Raw genomic sequence first — 18,753 nt, forward strand, 5'->3', positions numbered from 1 at the left:
CCCCCCCCCCCCCGATTCCAAAACTACATGTAGGAGATCTGTTTATCATATAATTCCATCAGAACCTATCAGGCATAAAGTTACTTTTTTCTTGGACAGATGAAACGTCAAATTAATATCACAGATGAATTTTGGCCATACTATTTTAAGACATTAAACAGAATTTAATATGTCAATTGATTATTAAACAAGACACGTGAGTACTGCCATCCTATTGTTTCAACAGTGTTTAAACACTGTGTATAAATTGAAAGTATATTTGATATTAACTTTAGCCTCTAGAGCGTCCACGATTGCTTGTGGATGCCAGGCCGACGGACAGGGGCGATGACATTATATGACCACATTTCAATGTGATATACAATAATTAATAGAATAAAATTTAAAAAAAAACAACATTTTTTTATTCAATGTTTCGTCAGTAAAAATACTAACTTCTTCAGGGATGCAGAACTAAATACAGAAGTCAGTTATGGCATCATAGGATTTAGATACCTTACATGAAAGGTGTAGCTTATAATTATAATAGAGGTAAAATTTTAAAAGTAAGGAAAATGATAGCGTCATGGACTTGAAAGGTCAGCTTAAATTTTACAAGTAAGGAAAATTATGCATGATTGTGAATGATTCTGAAACCCCCTGGATTTAACTCATTTAAACCGTTAGGCCAAACTGAATCCAGTCTACGAATCCACAGTTAATAACTCGTGAAAAATGATATTATGGAAAATCTCAAAAAGCCTTAGAAATGAATCCATCAACTTCTACAAATCCGACTTATTGACATTAGGAATAAGTTAGCCTCAGCCAAAGTCAGATTGCAACAGCTACTCCCGTCTGAAGATTTCAAATTACAACTAGAAAAAACTGAATACTGTTGTCAGAGACTTCAACATTCCATACAACAAAATCATCAGAAAAAACTCTTCTCTTTAAACCCTTTAAAGATCACGAACTACAGCCATGAGGAAAAAGAAAAAAAAGAAAGTAAAAGACCAAGAACATGATTTCCAAAATTTCATCTACAATAGTAAGTTCCAGACATTTAGAGCCTGTTGAAATAAAACTTTTAAATAGAAGATTATCATTCTGTTCAGTACCACCAAAATATGACCAAATTATAGAACTTCATGACCTAAAAGACTTTCTGAGTTCTTTTTTGAAAAACCATCACAAAAATTCTTACCTAAATCACTGTATGTCAAGAGTAAATGGTCACCACCATGTGGAAGAGTTAAAGCTCTAGAGCTCTACTGTACTAATCAGTACCAAACAAAATAAAGTACAAGATAATTTGACTGGCAAAGAGAGGAAGGCCTTATCAAGTTTGAAGAATGATCCTAATAATATTGTTATTGGAAAAGCTGATAAAGGAGGTGGTATAAAGAGGACTGTGTTAAAGAATGTTTGAAACATTTAGATGATTCGTCTGTGTAGGAGAAAGTCAGTGGAGATAATTCAAGTGAGATTCATGGACAATTGACAAAATTAGTGACCGGCCTTAAAATTCTAAAAATTGAACAGAAAGCTATTCTGGACAGACCTGTTGATAAACCAGCCCATTTCTACATTTTAGGAAAAGCTCAAAGTTTCTAATCCTACAGATATACCACCAGGAAGTCCCATATGTAGCCAAGTTACAGCACCTACTCGAAAAGCTTTTTCTTGGCTTGACTGGAAATTACAACCTGTGGCACAGCTTTACTGCCCTGAATTAGTTAAAGACACCACTCAATTCCTTCAAAAGATGGAAGCTATAAACAGTGAATTTATTCCTAAGAATGGTAATCCTATGACTCTTGATGTTATCAGTTTATATCTGAATATTGTTATTTCTGATGCTTTAGAAGCACTGAAACATGCATTACCTGAAACTAAAATTGTGACCAATGAAGATTCAAAATCAATTCTACAAATAGCAGATTTTGTTCTTTGAATTTTATGGTATGTTTTATAGACAGATATCTGGGACCGCCATGGGAACTCCATTTGCTGTAAAATATGCTAACATTTATATGTCATACTGGATGAAAACCTACTATGAACCATTACCTAATAAACCAGATATTTCATACAGATTCATTGATGATATTTGGCCTTTTTATCTCTCCCACTAGAAGAATGTAATAATTTCGTTTCAACATTTAATCTACAACATCCAAAGATCAAATTTACTGTAGATATAAATAGCAACTCAGTTGATTTTTTAGATGTGAAAGTTATCAAAGAAAGGGATTTAAGAAAAATCTATATTCCAAGAAAACAGATTGCCATCATTATCTTCCACCATTAAACTCATCTTTAACGTTATCCCTTACAGTGGTGCTCTGCGGATTTGTAGCAAAATCAACAATAAAAATTTTTGGATCCTATCTTAATCAATCCGGATATCTCAAGAAAATTATACAAAAGGCATTTAAAAGAGCAGATCAGAAGACCAGGGCTGATTTATTGACCTTACCAACCAAAGACTGATACTAATATGAAGGCTATTCCATGGACATCAGCCTTTGACCCTCGACAACCTGACCATCACCAAATGACTAAAGACCGAACTATTTTAGACACCAGTTGACGAATGACAAAAATTATGGATTACAGTAAAATAATTATAGCAGAGAGAAAGAACAATTGGCAATATTTTGAAAGAAAATAAGTTGAGAACTACTGACACTAATCAGAAAATTATGCTAATCATGTGAGACTTTGTACAAATCAAGAAAGAGAGAGAGAGAAATGGGGTTTAACGTCCACTCAACACAAACTAGGTCATTTCGGGACGAGTATATGGTTCAATTTTATTTCAATGATTCGCTTGCACGTAAAGATTTTTAGCAGTGGGAGGAATTGGAGGACCCGGAGAAAACCCACAAGATTGGACAGGAGACCCTACTCCTTGTCAGGTACAACCGGGGAATCGAAACCAGGCCAGTTGACTCAATGACAGACCTTATGATACAACACGCACGTGCTAACCATTCGGCATTCCAAACCCCCACAAATCAAGAAATAACCAGTAAAGACATGAAATCATTCAAGATTAGAGACTGTGTCAACTGTACCAGTACTTATGTTGTTTATTGTTAAACATGTAAAACCTGTAGAATGCAATATCCAGGCCAAACGATTACTCTGTTAATTAAGTACCTGGTCATGATTTCGTGTGTACCACAGTACAAAAAATTCCTAATAAAGATAAGAAAAAAATTGAACACAGCAGAAAACCTGTGGATTCATAGACTTGATTCAGTTTTGCCCTAACAGTTTAAATGAGTTAAATCCAGGGGGTTTCAAAATCATTCATAATCATGCATAATTTCCCTTACTTGTAAAATTTTACCTTTTTTATAACTATAAGCTACACCTTTCATGTTATATCCATGACATCATCATTCATATGTTATAACTTCCTATGATGTTACAACTGACTTCCAGTCATTTTGCATAAAAACTTAGTTGACTTAGTTCTTCATCCTTGAAGAAGTTAGTATTTTTAATGATGAATCGTTAGATAAAACGAAGGTTTATTGATATTGTATTCTATTAATTATTGTTATCAACTTATCTGAATATCAAATGCATCATAATTGGTTTGTGTTACCTGTTTCTATTGATTAGAAGTTTCTCACATTTCAATGTGGGCATATAAAGAGGCACTAACACTTTGGAAATCTTCACTGGTCAGTAAAAACGTAATTTCTGATTTGAGGTGATATGATTACAGACCGAAAATAACATCTGGGATGTTTAAATTAGATTATGTGAGAAATCTTAACAGATCAATCTGTCATTCTATATCGGAAATACAGACATTTTTAGCGAATAGTGGTTTTCAAGGAGAATATTGGACAATAACTGATAAATGCTTTCTCCATGTAGGCTATTGCTTGGATTTTTGATAATAATAGTGGATCTTAAGTTATTTTGAACACAACATCATATAAAATTATTTACAATTAATATTTTGTTGAAAGTGTTAATGCCTCTTTAATTTATAGAGTAATCAAGCAATAGATAATCCAGTAACTGACTAGAGAAATAATCTACAAAAAGATAAACTAAAAACACCTTTTCTACAAGTCAAGTTGGTTTGATTTCCTTGTACAAATATCATTTTATGGTTAATAATCCCAACATATACATATATATAGTAGTACACTTAGTTAAAAACAAAACAGGTATTGATTTTAAATTCTCTCTACATGTAATAGTTATTGTATTACAAGTAATTTACAACATCAGTATAAGTGAAGGAGGAGGATGAGGGGGCAATGTCACAAATAATTGGGAAAGCTCAATTCCCCCAATAATAGAATGCCCCAAAAAATGTTGAGCATGAGTAATTACTTTCGAGTCAGCAGCTCAAACCTTGTGGAAATTTGCAGCCATTTAATTTTCAAAATTTTCTGGGTGAAGACTTACAGATATCCCCCTCCTCCCAATGTTGCACTTGTTGCCTTCAGCTGGTTTGGGGGCATCTGGATTATAAACGGGGAATTTTATCATACATTTCTGTTTCATCCCCTCTTCCTCCACCCTAAATTCATCAACCTCCTACGACTATGAACATCAGAAAAAAGAAGACAGATTAAATCATCTATATTCTATTTCTGTTAGTTTAATGTAGCTCATATTAATATTATGATTTAAGAAATAACTTGTTTTTGTTTTATATTTAACATTAGCTGCCACAACAAAATTCAAGCAAAAATATCAGTCACATTTGAATTATTATACGAAAAATGGTAAGTAAATACTTAACATAATATGGAAATGTTGATAACTTTTTGTGTAACATACAGTTTACAATATTCCCTGAGAATATGTATTTGTATAAAAATAAACAGATTGTTAACAAACTATATTAATCTGGTTGTATATATGACAAAATCCCAACAGATGTTTTCTTTAAAATCTAAAAACTGAAACATTTTTAAATGAAAGCTTTTGAGAAGAACAACTAAGTATTTTTTGTTTTTAAAAAAGTTTTTTACCTGAAGAAACAGAAAGCAAACATGTGTTTCCTAAGAACAAAAAAATAAATAAAATTTTGTTGCCTTATTGGCTAATTACTTATATAAAGTAATCTTTTACCTACAGCAAGCTGCTTTGTCAACAAAACATTCACATTTAACATAAAAACAAAAGGTTTAAAATTGCTCATGGTTTTCTTTTTGCTTTTTTGTTCCATAGGTCACTTTATATATTAATAACTTGTTATCAAACAATGGTATTCTTTCCTGATTTTATACCAACTTTTTCTGCAAACTGGTTTACTAATGATGATAAGGCTCCCGACTCGTTTCCATTAGGGCGTACAGTTATTGTGTTAGAATAGGCATTTTGGAATATTCTTCTAACTGCATCCAACTTTTGCCATCGTAATGACGTGTTATTTATTTCTGATGCTTCTTGACACCTGCAAAAATAGTTAAAAGATATGTTATCAGGTGAGATAAATCGATTGTGTTAGATGTGTTTGTGACAAATTTTAAATTTCTATACTGTTTCTGAATTTTTCCTCTTTTTTTGAAATAAAGATTTTATTATTATCATTAACAATATTTGGATTTAAACCAATAAGATAATAAAATAGATTTGTCAATAACAACACAACTTTCAGTTTATGGTCGGTAAATGGTCTATTATCTTTATTTCAAACACTTCCAAAGACAGTATTTATCTTTCTGTTTTTGAACCAAGAGTGGCAGATATTAGGTTGGGCTGCTTGTTAGTCTAGTGCTTGAACGCTTTCAATGAAGGTATATTGACAAACAATAGGTAATAAAAGGTAAACAAACTTACGAACTAAAGCTAACATGACTATGACCGGATGAACTGGATTTCTCAGAACTAACTTGAGGTGAGTCTGTTGAACCTAAACCTCGAAAACTACCACAACTAGATATAATCTGCCAACTAGAAAATAAACAGAAAGTCATATATTGTACCATGACAGGGAATTGATAGCTAGATTATACAAGCATATGTAATTTATTAAAAATCATGTTGTTTTCAACATGGTTATTGACATTTATATATTGACTTTCTTAGTTTTAAATCATTCAATTAAGTAACAATAACTGCTTCGTCATTTTATTAATTTTTCTATGTATTTAACCAGCTTTTATTTGACAACATTTATAATGTGTTAGGTTAGGTTACAGTGTTCATGAATCTCCTCTGTCTTCCTAATAAATTCAGTACATTTGCATTGATCTGCATGAATAAATATCCTTGAAATTACGATTTGTGTATCAGTTTGGATTTATTTATATTTTGTGTTTGTTTTCTTTTGGATTTCTGGAGCTCTATTAATTAATATATATTACATTACAATTTATTATTACAAATTTCATTACTACAAACCTGCCATAACCTGGCGAACATGCTCTTGTTGCATCAGAATATCGATGTAAAGCAGGAACAGCCATTGGACTAGATGATGATGTACTAAAATGGTTACCATGAGAATGAAAACTATTATCTGATGAACCTGTACTATGAGGAGAACTACAAGAAGCTAATGGAGAATTAGTAGCTCGACATCTATTTATATTTATTGGTTTTGGTATTTCGTCTCTGAAAAAGACAAATAAAAAACAGTGAACAAAACTGACTATCTGGAATATATCATTATAATTTTTAAACCCTTTATGTCACTATTGATCAACACCACATCAATGAGCTGTTATAATACAACAAGCTTAATCTGATGTACGATTAAGTTGTGAATGAAAACGACCCACTTGATTGCAAAGAAATGATGGCAGCAATGCCACTATTCTGGCAATATTCTCCATCCACCATACATTAAACACTTAAAGTAGCTAAGTCTCTAACTCAATATCATCCAAAATCTTCGACATTGAAAACACGATTTATTTGTCGGTTTAAATCAACATTGATGTTGTGATCTTACCGGGAAAAGATGGCCTTCTGATATCCAATATTTAAGACAAAATAAACATTTTACAATTGGTACACAAATAGTGTACCATAATGCGTTTCAGCGCTATTTGTAATAAGGGACTCGAAAAACGAGGCTAGGCATATACCACAAGTCATGTCAAACGGTGACACTATATTCTTATCTGGAGAGCATGCCCAATAAATACTATCGGCGTAGACTGGAATAACCAGACGCTAGAGATTGAAATTCGATTGAGAATACTGGCGTATTTCGCGAACCTAACTGATTAATAATTACAGTAAAAACAAAAACGATTGAATGTAAATCAATTTATATACATTCATCATATTACATTATTGTATGCGTTGCGACCCATTTGTGTCAGTTTCTAGGACCCAAATATAGAACCTATAATTAAAATACATTTTCTCAAATTGATCAAACAATTGTGTGGATGTGATGTTTAACCCCTTTCCTTTCATTTTTATAGTACATGCGCTAGTCGTTTCCATTCCAGTACTGTATTTTTACATAACTTAAACATCATCATCTTAACCTACGTACAGTACTTTCTGTAAAGTTATCATCATCTTAACCTACAGCGCTTTCCCTAAAATTATCATCTTTACATACAGTACTTTTCCTAAAGTTATTATCATCTTAACCTACAGCACTTTCCATAAAGTTATCATCATCTTAACCTACAGTACTTACCCTAAAGTTATCATCATCTTAACCTACAGTACTTTCCCTAAAGTTATCATCATCTTAACCTACAGTACTTTCCTTAAAGTTATCATCATCTTAACCTACAGTACTTTCACTAAAGTTATCATCATCTTAACATACAGTGCTTTTGCTAAAGTTGTCATCATATTAACCTACAGTACTTTCACTAAAGTTATCATCATCTTAACCTACAGTACTTTCACTAAAGTTATCATCATCTTAACCTACAGTACTTTCCCTAATGTTATCATCATCTTAACCTACAGTACTTTCACTAAAGTTATCATCATCTTAACCTACAGTACTTTCCCTAAAGTTATCATCATCTTAACCTACAGTACTTTCCCCAAGGTTATCATCTTAAACTGCAGTACTTTCACTAAAGTTATCATCATTTTAACCTACAGTACTTTCACTAAAGTTATCATCACCTTAACCTGCAGTACTTAACCTAAAGTTATCATCATTTCAACTTACCCTAAAGATATTAAGTTTTTATCTTAACTTACCCAAACGATATTAAGTTTTCATCATCTTGACCTACAGTAAATGTAACTGGTCCCATCTCTGCACTACTAACACTACTAATACTAGCATTACTACCTCGTAAACTGTGAGCTGCATCTGTCTCTGAAAATATAATGACAAGACTTTATCTAATTGTGTACATAAATCTAAATACATTTCACTCAACATTCTTTGATATCATTTCAACTGCTAAAACTGATAATGTATATTTGTTTTGTTGCCTTATTGGAGAGGTCTTGATATACATTCAAATCTGAAGCTTAAAAACAGTTGACTCTGATCTATGTCTGGAAATGACAGAATGTGAAGAATGTCAATTAACTGGCAGTTAAACATGCATTATGCAAGAGCTAAATCTGATTATTGCAAGTCTTAATTTAGGCTTCAGATGTTATAGAAATTATAAATTAGATCTTTATTTAAACAACAAGACCAAAATCAACTCTGTAGACCCACGGATGGCTCGGCTACAGCTCGGATTTAAATAGGATTTCACTAATTGATTAAATCAGATAAGGGGTAACCTGATGAAAATACGTCAGTTAGATCGAGGCTAAATGATAGAGTGTACTTAGCGAGGCCGCTGTAAAGCGTTTCCGTATGCCATTGAAAACTTTACTTGATAATCGAGATATGTAGGTGGAGTTAACGCCTGTCAATCAAACGACCGGCGAAGGTGAAGACACACTTCGCTACCATTTCTAGGCAAATATTACAACGATGATAACTATGTTCAGAATAAAGTAATTGGACTGAATTTTTCAATATATTCTTCTTTCATCATCTTCTTTTGAACTGTTATAGCAAGAATGGCCAACTCTCTATTAAAATCTCCCATAATGTATCTTTAATGTTTTAAATTTATAAAATGAAAATGTATTGATGAAAACTAAATATCAAACTACCTAATAGTACAGCATCTATTGGAATGCTAGATTCTGAATTGGCTCTCATTGCTTGTCGCCTTTCACTTATCACATCTGGGTTTAAAACTTTGGTTGAAGTTCGTCGTCTGTAAGAATTTAAAATGAGAGAATAACAAATAGACTGACCTTGAAATAGTTTGGAACAAGAGATACTTGAAACTTGTATAAAGAACTTTTCCATACAGGGCATCAATTGTTTGAAATACACTTCCAGAAAATATTTGACAATGCGAATCTGTGTAGTTTTTAAATCCAAAGTGAAAACTTGGTTATTTAGTCACTATCATTAACACTCCAAAGTGAGAACATTTTCTAGCACCTAGCACATTCCCTAGTGGATTGAATAGTTGCGCGATACAAATATCATTATTATTATTATTATTTAGATACTGGCGACTGATTTATGGTAATAATTATCAAATGGTAAAGAATGGAGAATATGATTACCTTCTCTTTATAACAGAGAATTCTTCTGAACCAATATAACGTAAAAATGTAAAACAAAATGATAAAATCTGAAAGATAAAGACATTTGAAGTTGATGTAAAAATAAGTATAAATTTTGTCACAGGCACAAATGCAAATAATATTCTTTAGGTTATTTCATATGGAAAGGGAAAGTCTCGGATGGACTTTCATTGTGTTTGGGTAAAGAACTTTTTACATATTATCAGTGCTTTGAACACACTTTTAGGGTTATAAGTAAGAAAATGTAATTTCAAAAGAAATAGAAATTATAGGTATTACTTCCCATACGACTTACCTCCTCTCCTTTGCTAAGTCTATCAGATAAATTGTGACTAAAAAAAGACAGAAACAAAACTTACAATACATAGATCAGAAGTAAAATAAAACTGTGGGAGGAAAATCATCAACAAATTTGGCCCTATTATTTTTAATTAATTAATTAAAGATACATTATGTAAGATTTAGATAAAGAACTAGCCATTCTTGCTATAATAGTTCGAAAGTAGATGATGTAAAATGAATAACTTGAAAATTTCATTCAAATTACTCTATTGCAAGCGAAGATATTAGCCTTTGAAGGTTTGACAGACGTGTGCAATAATTTCAACCACCGTACTGGTTGATCGAAGCTAAGTCTCGGTCCTCCATATTTGTAGGGTGACCCATGTACTCACAGAAATACAGTCCACCGCTGATAGTTCGAGACTACCACTGAAGCGTGCACATTCGCCGTGCCGAGACCAACTTTCTGACAGTATGATACTATAAATAGCCATGGCACGTGCAATTCTCTACAAATCTATCAACTATTACAGCCGTAAAAAATTTATTGTTGACGATTTTGAATAGCAGTTAAATTAAGCTTCTTGGTTATTACAGCAGATTTAGAAATTACGTTCGTTTCATTTTTTAAATTGCTTTATCATTAACTGTACCGTTAAGAGCGGCATCTTTTGGTTTAGTACAAATAATATCTCAGAAACACTCGGGTTAGACAGGAACATGATACTAGCAGTAGTTTCATTTTACTTTTACAAGCTTCTTAAAACGATTGTTGAGCTACCTAACGTGCTTATTTCTATTATTTATACATGATTAATAGTCATAGCTTATTAAGTACAACAAGATCGTTTATTTAGTGACTATAATTGTGTGAAACTGATTTGAGGCTTGGCATATATATAAATATTGTGGCGTAATTGTCGAGATATATGGAGATATTTATTTATGGTGGGTCACCCTAATATTTGATTAAATCAAAGTATCGCTGAACCATTCTAATCTATTTAATATCGGAGAAATCTGACGCCATCGAGAGTTGATTAAGGCCTGGATCAGTTAATTAATGTCTAATTAATACTTTAGAAAACATTTCAGGCCTAAAGAAAGACCTGCAATAGGCAGATTTAGCTCTTGCATAATGCATGTTTAATTAACTAGAATAATTATATTAATTATTGGGTTTATAACGTGTTCAAGAAATACTTTGTATGTATTAAGCTAAACATTCTATATTATTGTGTAGTTAGAATGAGATATGTAGTCAAAGGGGAGATAATATCATATTCAAATAACAATTAATCCCACAACACTATATATAGGTGGAATAAATTTAACATACAGTCAAAGGGGAGATAATCACCAGAATATACTTGAAAGTATTAAAACTCACAAGTTTGACTACATTTGAAAACATTCTGGCTACACAATAATTGCTTCAGGGAACAACTGCAATCATCATAATTCTCTGATTTATTGGGTTGAAAGAACTAGACATTATAAGTCTGATACTTACCCAAATAAATACCAGTCATAACCTAATGTTAAATATAATATTTCAGCTGGTTTTAATGATCTGTGTATAATACCATCGGCCCACAGTGTTAAACGCAATAATGATACAAATAATGGTGTTCTATCCCAACCAGATATACAATGTACCAATAAACCTTTATCACCTAAAAGCAAAATATTCACAATCAGACTTGATGTTAGTGTCACAAAACTGGTATCATGTACAAGATGCCTCTCATTTGTATGGCTGGATAAACTAACAAAATTCAGATAATAATAATTTGATAATAAGAAATTATGACTTGCATATATACACAAATAACTTTACCAAAAATATTAAATTAAAACAAACCGTGTGTAACTAAATGTAATAAAAGTTTTAAGTAATTTTGGGTAAGTTGAACTAAGTCCCAATCCTGAAAAATAAAATATATGAAATGGTATATATAATTTTGTTTACATATATATAATATATCAAATATATCAATTTTCTTCAATATTTCTTTCTATTTCAAAATTTGCCAAAAGATGATGTCCATTAGTTTTTAATTATAGAATCAAGCTTTATTTCCTTACTAACACTTCAAATAGATTGACTTTGAAGAATCTATACTCTTCAAAAAAAGTAGGGGATATTTAGAAACAATACAAAACTGCAGAAATGCACTGCTGTTTTTATTAGAGGTAACCAGTGTATGTTAATAACAGGCCAGTTGCCTACAAATGAACATAAACAGTTCATATGGGCAGCTTATCTGACAGGCCCCATTTCACTCGCAAAGAGATACACTGTCAAAAGTGAAAATGGACGTTTTTTTTTTTTTTTGTCTTAATAATGAGTAATTGCTCCACCAATCCTCAGACATTCAGCCATTCGTCGTGGCATGCTCCTAATCAACCGTACAATATCCCCTATTTTTTTTGAAGAATCTATAATACATGTACTAAGATTATAATATTCTTAAAGATTATGCTTACCCTGTATTTCTTCCAGTCTATAGGTAACTGAGAGAGTAATGGGGTACTGGGAATATCTAATAATGCATCATTGAAACCCTGCAAAATAACATTAAAACAGCTATAACCTTCAAAATGCCTGAATTAAATTATCAAGTATCATATTTCACATTTAACTATTTTGTAAGACAAAAAAACATGGATGATTTATATTGTACCTGATTCCAATCATACTGTATAGCTTCTCCTGTAAAATATTTATCTTTCCATTCTTTAAAAAACTCACAACCTACAAACATATTTAGTCTTATTAATATTCATACAGTATGTCAATAATTGGAAAGAAACTTGCTGCTCATATATATGTCACGATATGCTCATTGAATAGAACTAAATAGGGTTTAATAAATCATAATTATAATACATTAGTGTGCAACGAAAACGATTTTTTAATTTACTATATGTATGTTTTTTGGGGTATGGAAATCATAACTCCAGATCATGTGATTGTGATTAATAGTCAAATATAACATCTTTCCACTGGGACGCGATCTTCAACTGCGATGGGATCTCAGTTGTCAAAAGGAGTGGAAATGCACAATACAATGTTGAAAGATTTTATACAATAAAATTTGTCTTTTTTTAAGCCACTATATTGATATTTTAAGAACAGAAGGTACATTTTGTAACAAAAGACTAGAGACACCTAGTCGAAACATCACTGAGTAATAAACAGGTATTGCACCCCCCGTAGAATCTGTGTAAAATTTCATGACTTTAAACCATGCACATCCATACAAAAACATCAAATAGACTAACCTGGATATGGAACTGATAAAATGGTAAAATCGGAATAACGATTCTCTTTATCAACCTTTTCAGATGATGTAATGCTGTAATCAAAATTCAAGTGTCAGGAAATTAATAATTAATATAACATTTCAAGCCTAAACAAAGACCTGCAATAGCCAGATTTAGCTCTTGCATAATGCATGTTTAATGTCAATGTTGATTTTGTGAATTATGTAAGTCCATGGCTCATTTCCCAGTTTAATACCAATAAAAAAAAACATATCCTAGAGCAAATAATTACAGCAACTAAAAATGAATTCCAGGGGGCAAGGCAATTTAATATTTAAATCTTCTGGATTTTGATAAATACACAGCCACTTGAGGTTTAAGATTTCAAAGCATTCAACTAAATAAATTTTGAGAAGAACAACCAAGTATTTTTTGTCTTTAAACCATTATTTTGCCAATGTCATACCGGTACATAAATTTTAAAAAATGCCCAAGAATAATAACTGTGTCTATACAGGTGTTAAATTGTGTTGCGATACTGAATTCGGACATTAATTTCACAACCCAATTTTGGTAAATAGGTGATATTTAGCAAAATGTCAACTAGCTGAGGGGTATAACGATTACCAATTGAGAGACGATGGATTGGCACGTAATAACATGGTACCACTACAGAACCATTCCTTGACCCGATACACATGTTCAATATGATCAGCAGTAAATATTTGCTTGGTAGCCAATATCACTGAAAGGGATGACATTGGGCCGAGTTAATTAGTTAATCATTTTCTTCTGCAAATTGAATTCTAAAATTCTTTCAAAAATGATTATATGTGGGATATAAACAATGTACATGTTATCAAATCCATATAATGATTTGCTGTCACATGAAGAAAACTACACTGGGTATGATCTTAAAATGTCAGTCATATTGTGTAGTGTTAAAAGAAAGCTTTCGCATTAATGCTGTGAAAAAGCTTGGCACATGTCTTTTTGAGGAGAACATCTATATTAATTCTTGTAATTATAAAGAAATTAAACTTACTTCATTCCAAACTTTACTTTTTTCTTCTCCACCATGAGATCACAAATATATCCTACAGATAATTCTTTTAATAGCCTAATATCATGTCCCCGATATCTATCAAATAATTGTTCACTGAAAATAAATAAAAATAAAAATTGCAATATACTAATTGTCGATGTAGTTTATGCATATATCTAAATTGGCCTAACAATTTTTTTTTAGAAATTCCCAGATAATATCATTTGTAATTGAACAAATTATCACAAGGCATAATTTTATGGAAACACAATATCAGTAAATGAGTAGTTATACAATTGTGTAATTACTAAATTTCTGAGCATGAAATATTTCAACAATGCTGCTACATTGTAATAAATTTAGTAATCTATCAAGTTTTCATAATATTTTGCATTGTACTAATCATATAATGATTACACAGGATCATTTAATTATTTCATGGGATGTTAATTTTTAATAGTAGTTTTGAGATAAAAACATCGTCTTTCTCTAAATTTTTCCAGGAACCATGGTAGTCCATGTTCCAAAAAGATTAACTATCAGTTTGAACAATAATCAACTATCAAGTTGGACTTAATTCTTTCAATGCTAAGAACGTACATGCACGATCAAAATTTATTAGTTGTAAATTGGTAAGTTTGTAGATGTACGACCTAGTGAATAAGGCGATGTGTACCATTGATGTCATTCCTATGTGGCGTCATTCCCGCGTGGCTTGTTTATTTAGTCAACGTCAATGGGGATTTTCAATTGTGCATTGTTTACAATTTCTATTGTTCAGTGAAGATGGCTGCAAAATGCAAACAGGATTATTTCTCTGTGAAAGAAGTAGCCGATTTATTTTCTGTTGGATAATGAGAGTGAACGTGAATCTTATTACAGATGGTTGAAAAACCTAGTCAATTTATGTCTAGTTTCTTTAAAAGGCCTGGGCAGTGAAAGAGTTAATAAAATAAATCTTAGGAAAGCAAATGTACCAACCTTTGATCCCCCCCATTAGCACCATTTGGTATAGTTTCTCCACCTTGAATAGAAAAGAAGCTGATTTGTTAGTACTGAAAGAGACTGAATTATTTGTTAATACTTTATTAGGAAGTAACAACAATTGTGTTAGAATTGATCAGTATAGTCTATAATTGTGTTAGAATCAGTATAGTCTATAACTGTGTTAGAATCAGTATATAGTCTATAATTGTGTAACATTGTTAGTGTTTAAATGAATGAGGTTTACTACTTAAAGATACATTATGGGAGATAAGATAAAGAGATGGCAGTTCTCGCTATAATAGTTAAAAACTAGATAGTGTAAAGGTAATTTGCTGAAAATTTCAGCCAAATTGATCCACTATGAGCCGAGAACGAAGCGGGTGAAATTTTTGCATAGTCTCGGTCATCATTACTAAAATCATTAATATAAACAGCATAGTCTCGATTATCCACTGTTTTGATTTAATTATCAATGGCCGTTATGCGGCATATAGGAATCTAATCCAGCCAACATCGAAGGCTAGCCTTGACATCGAGAGTTTATTATGGTCTGGATAAGTTAATTAATGTCTAATTGATAATTTAGATAACATTAAAGGCCTAAAGAAAGACTTGTAATAAGCAGATTTTGCTCTTGCATAATGCATGTTTAATCAATATAATACTATATATGTATGAAGGAGAGTTTGAAAGTTGCATTTCAACTTGTTGAAATTCTTAGTAAGCAATGGTTTTCTGTACATTGTCAATTTCTGCATGTCTTGAAGAGACAAGATAAACTATAGACACCTATGTACATGTATATACCGGTAAATGCTATTATTAGCCTTTTAAACAGAAACGGAAGAACTCTCCAATAATTCAATTTCACCACACTCAATAATGTTGACAGACTGATAGGGTCAGGGATGACAATTATATAGAATAGCAATGGGGATAGTTGACATAATTAATTTATACATACTTGAGAATAAAAAATCAAATCCTGTTCTTCCGTACATTTCTGGACCACTTGAGAGAGTTGCTGATCTACAAATATGCTGTAAAATATAATTTGGGATACACAATTCAATAAAAGTATCTTCATGATTGTATTGCATAGTCTATCAACGATATAGTTATAAAATATATGAAAAGCATAAATAAAATGAGCTTGAAAATGCTTAAATAAACAAAACATATTACTATAGGTACATGTACGTACGTAAACTGTTGTTGGATCAAAAAGAAAACAAAAATATTACCTTGCCCTCATATAAAATGACAGGTACAACAAAACGAGACCTACACCTGGCAAATCTGGCTTGTTTCATTACTTCTCTTAATTTGTCCATATCATATATACTCTGTAAACTATAATAAATAAAATTATCATTATGAGTTAAAGATGCATTATGTAAAAGCTAAATCTGCCTATTACAGGTCTTTATTTTCGCTTCAAATGTTATAATATAAACTATTTTTTAGACATTTATTCACATGACAAGCCTATAATCAACTCTCTAGACAATTGGACGGATGAGATTCAAATGGATTAGAACACCTGCGAGATTTAAGAATTTAACAATAAAATGGATAGTTGAGACGAAGACTGGATTGTCAAGTACCATTGCCATAATAATGAACAAACTACACTCAGAATAAAGTAATTTGAATGAACTTTTCTATTTAATTTTTCAGTATCTATTGCTAAACTATAATAGCAAGAACAGCGAGTTCTATATCTAAATCTTACATAATGCCTCTTTAATTTATTCATTTCGGACTAACGCATAGTTTAATTTTATTCTAATAATTTAGCAGTGGGAAGAAACCGGAAGACTCAGAGAAAAAACCAAGAGGTTGGACAGGCGACCCCAGTCCCTAACAACAAATTCAGGTCTAAATCATGTGTATATGTACCTGCTGTGTAATGTCTTTGTGTTATTTTACAATGAACATGGACACCTCAAAGCCATTAAAATACTACTGATAAAATTCATTTTTAACAACAATGTAATTAATATTAGAGTAGAAAATTGACTCATTAAAATTAAAATACTACTGTAAATTTATAGAGATTTAAAAAATTATAAATTTATTTAAAAATTCATAATTTACAAAAATGAAATTTTGAGTAGAAAATCGACCCATTTTGTGTCATAGTATAGATCATTTTTATTCAACTTCCTTATTCATTACCGGTACTTAATGTAATAGGATATAAATTTTGTAAATAAATAATTAGTATAAAAGGATGTTGCAAAATAAAGCTTGATGCTTAAATATCTACTTACTCATTGCTCGTATTGGCATCATCACCTTCTCTTAGTTCATATTCTAACAAAATTAATTTATGGGGATACTGACCACATAATTCTCCACTAAAATTTTGTACAACCTTAACAAAATTAAAAAAAAGAAAACATCATAAAATTCAATAAAAATCTAACTCATATAAACTTGGTGACATTAATTCATTGAACTTACATTGTGTTACAAATACATGTACTTTCAATGCATCATTTCTATACATATATAGATTACAAATTTTAATGCTGACATAATTGATAGTATCAAAATTAAAACTACAAAATTGGTTTTATATACAAATCCATAAAGAGAGAAAAATAACTTACGGAATATTTATAATCTTTAGCCATTAGCATCAAACATGTTTCCATTACAGTGTCACCCTGAAAAAGAATATTTTTTTTAAAAGTACAATTAACAACCTGATCACAGAACAATAAGGAATTAGCTGCACACCATTTCATCATTGATCTCAGTCAATGCAACAATAAGTTTTAGTTCACGAATTGGTATCGATCTTCAAATTAGGCTGCACAATTAACAATTATGAGAGGAAGGATTTATGATAAACAGAAGTGGAAAATTACTATGGATTTCGTTTATTTTTGCTTTGGCATATTTTGTTTTTAAAGAAATGGTATTGATAATTAATGTTGTTTATGTTCCATCCCTACTGAAAGTTAGATGAAAATTTATGAACTATGTTCAAGGGAATATACCGTATGGCTTTTAAAAAGGAATACATTTTTAGTAATATTTTCATATTGTGCAATGGATTATAATCAACTTGGTAGTAAGTTCAGTGTTAAGAGCTTTTGAACTACTAAGTTTTGGTCGTCTGTGAAATCACATTTGGAATTTGTTTTTAAAAGTTAATTTAACCAGTTCTATCACAGCCTAATGGCCGACACCAATATTGTCCTGTAATTATCTTCTAAAATGGACGAGATTTTCAGATTTAATCAAATAAACGAGATCCTGACATATAAATTAAATCAATGAGACCCCATGATCAGGACATCATGTGGTGATGAAATGTAAACAACAGTGTACAGTTAGTAAGTGTCATTGGCCTCTGATTGAATGATTCTGATTCTGAAGTAAAGTGGAGGTGTGTCAAAACAATGCAATTTTCGACAAATTTACCTTCATGTCTCCAGTTCGTACTTTATGAGTTGATTTCGAGAAATGTTCCAGCAGCAGATGAATGTCTTGTTTACTGACATCACCATCGCTGCTTTCGTTCATCTTCGACATCAAAATAAAAAATCTGGAGAATTATCTGCAAACAACCAATTTAGATTGAGAAACAG

General features: G+C 31.3%; 1 protein-coding gene across 1 annotated transcript; it reads right to left on the reverse strand.

Moving 5' to 3' along the window:
- LOC126828756 (myotubularin-related protein 14) lies at positions 1 to 18,750 on the reverse strand. The gene is made up of 19 exons (XM_050558728.2): positions 18,587 to 18,750; positions 17,767 to 17,823; positions 17,425 to 17,528; positions 16,393 to 16,501; positions 16,113 to 16,188; positions 15,143 to 15,185; positions 14,162 to 14,275; positions 13,135 to 13,208; positions 12,534 to 12,604; positions 12,337 to 12,414; positions 11,711 to 11,774; positions 11,360 to 11,522; positions 9,860 to 9,896; positions 9,544 to 9,611; positions 9,076 to 9,182; positions 8,152 to 8,272; positions 6,370 to 6,582; positions 5,806 to 5,919; positions 1 to 5,419 (listed from the first exon to the last, which is right to left on the reverse strand). Exons 1-19 carry the CDS (start codon positions 18,695 to 18,697, stop codon positions 5,221 to 5,223), a joined length of 1,923 nt encoding a protein of 640 aa, XP_050414685.1. The 5' UTR covers positions 18,698 to 18,750; the 3' UTR covers positions 1 to 5,220.
- Between the last annotated feature and the right edge of the window lie 3 nt (positions 18,751 to 18,753).

Source organism: Patella vulgata, chromosome 7, assembly GCF_932274485.2.
Source record: "Patella vulgata chromosome 7, xgPatVulg1.2, whole genome shotgun sequence".
Lineage (NCBI taxonomy): Eukaryota > Metazoa > Mollusca > Gastropoda > Patellidae > Patella > Patella vulgata.

What these genes read in the sequence shown, in the direction of transcription:
- LOC126828756 (XM_050558728.2), bottom strand. Translation starts at nt 18,697, where the DNA reads ATGTCGAAGATGAACGAAAGCAGCGATGGTGATGTCAGTAAACAAGAC. An exon ending in TTTATCAGTTCCATATCCAG is followed by an intron (nt 12,605 to 13,134) that starts GTTAGTCTATTT and finishes ATATGTTTGTAG; the next exon opens with GTTGTGAGTTTTTTAAAGAA. An exon ending in TGTTCGCCAGGTTATGGCAG is followed by an intron (nt 5,920 to 6,369) that starts GTTTGTAGTAAT and finishes TTTATTTTCTAG; the next exon opens with TTGGCAGATTATATCTAGTT.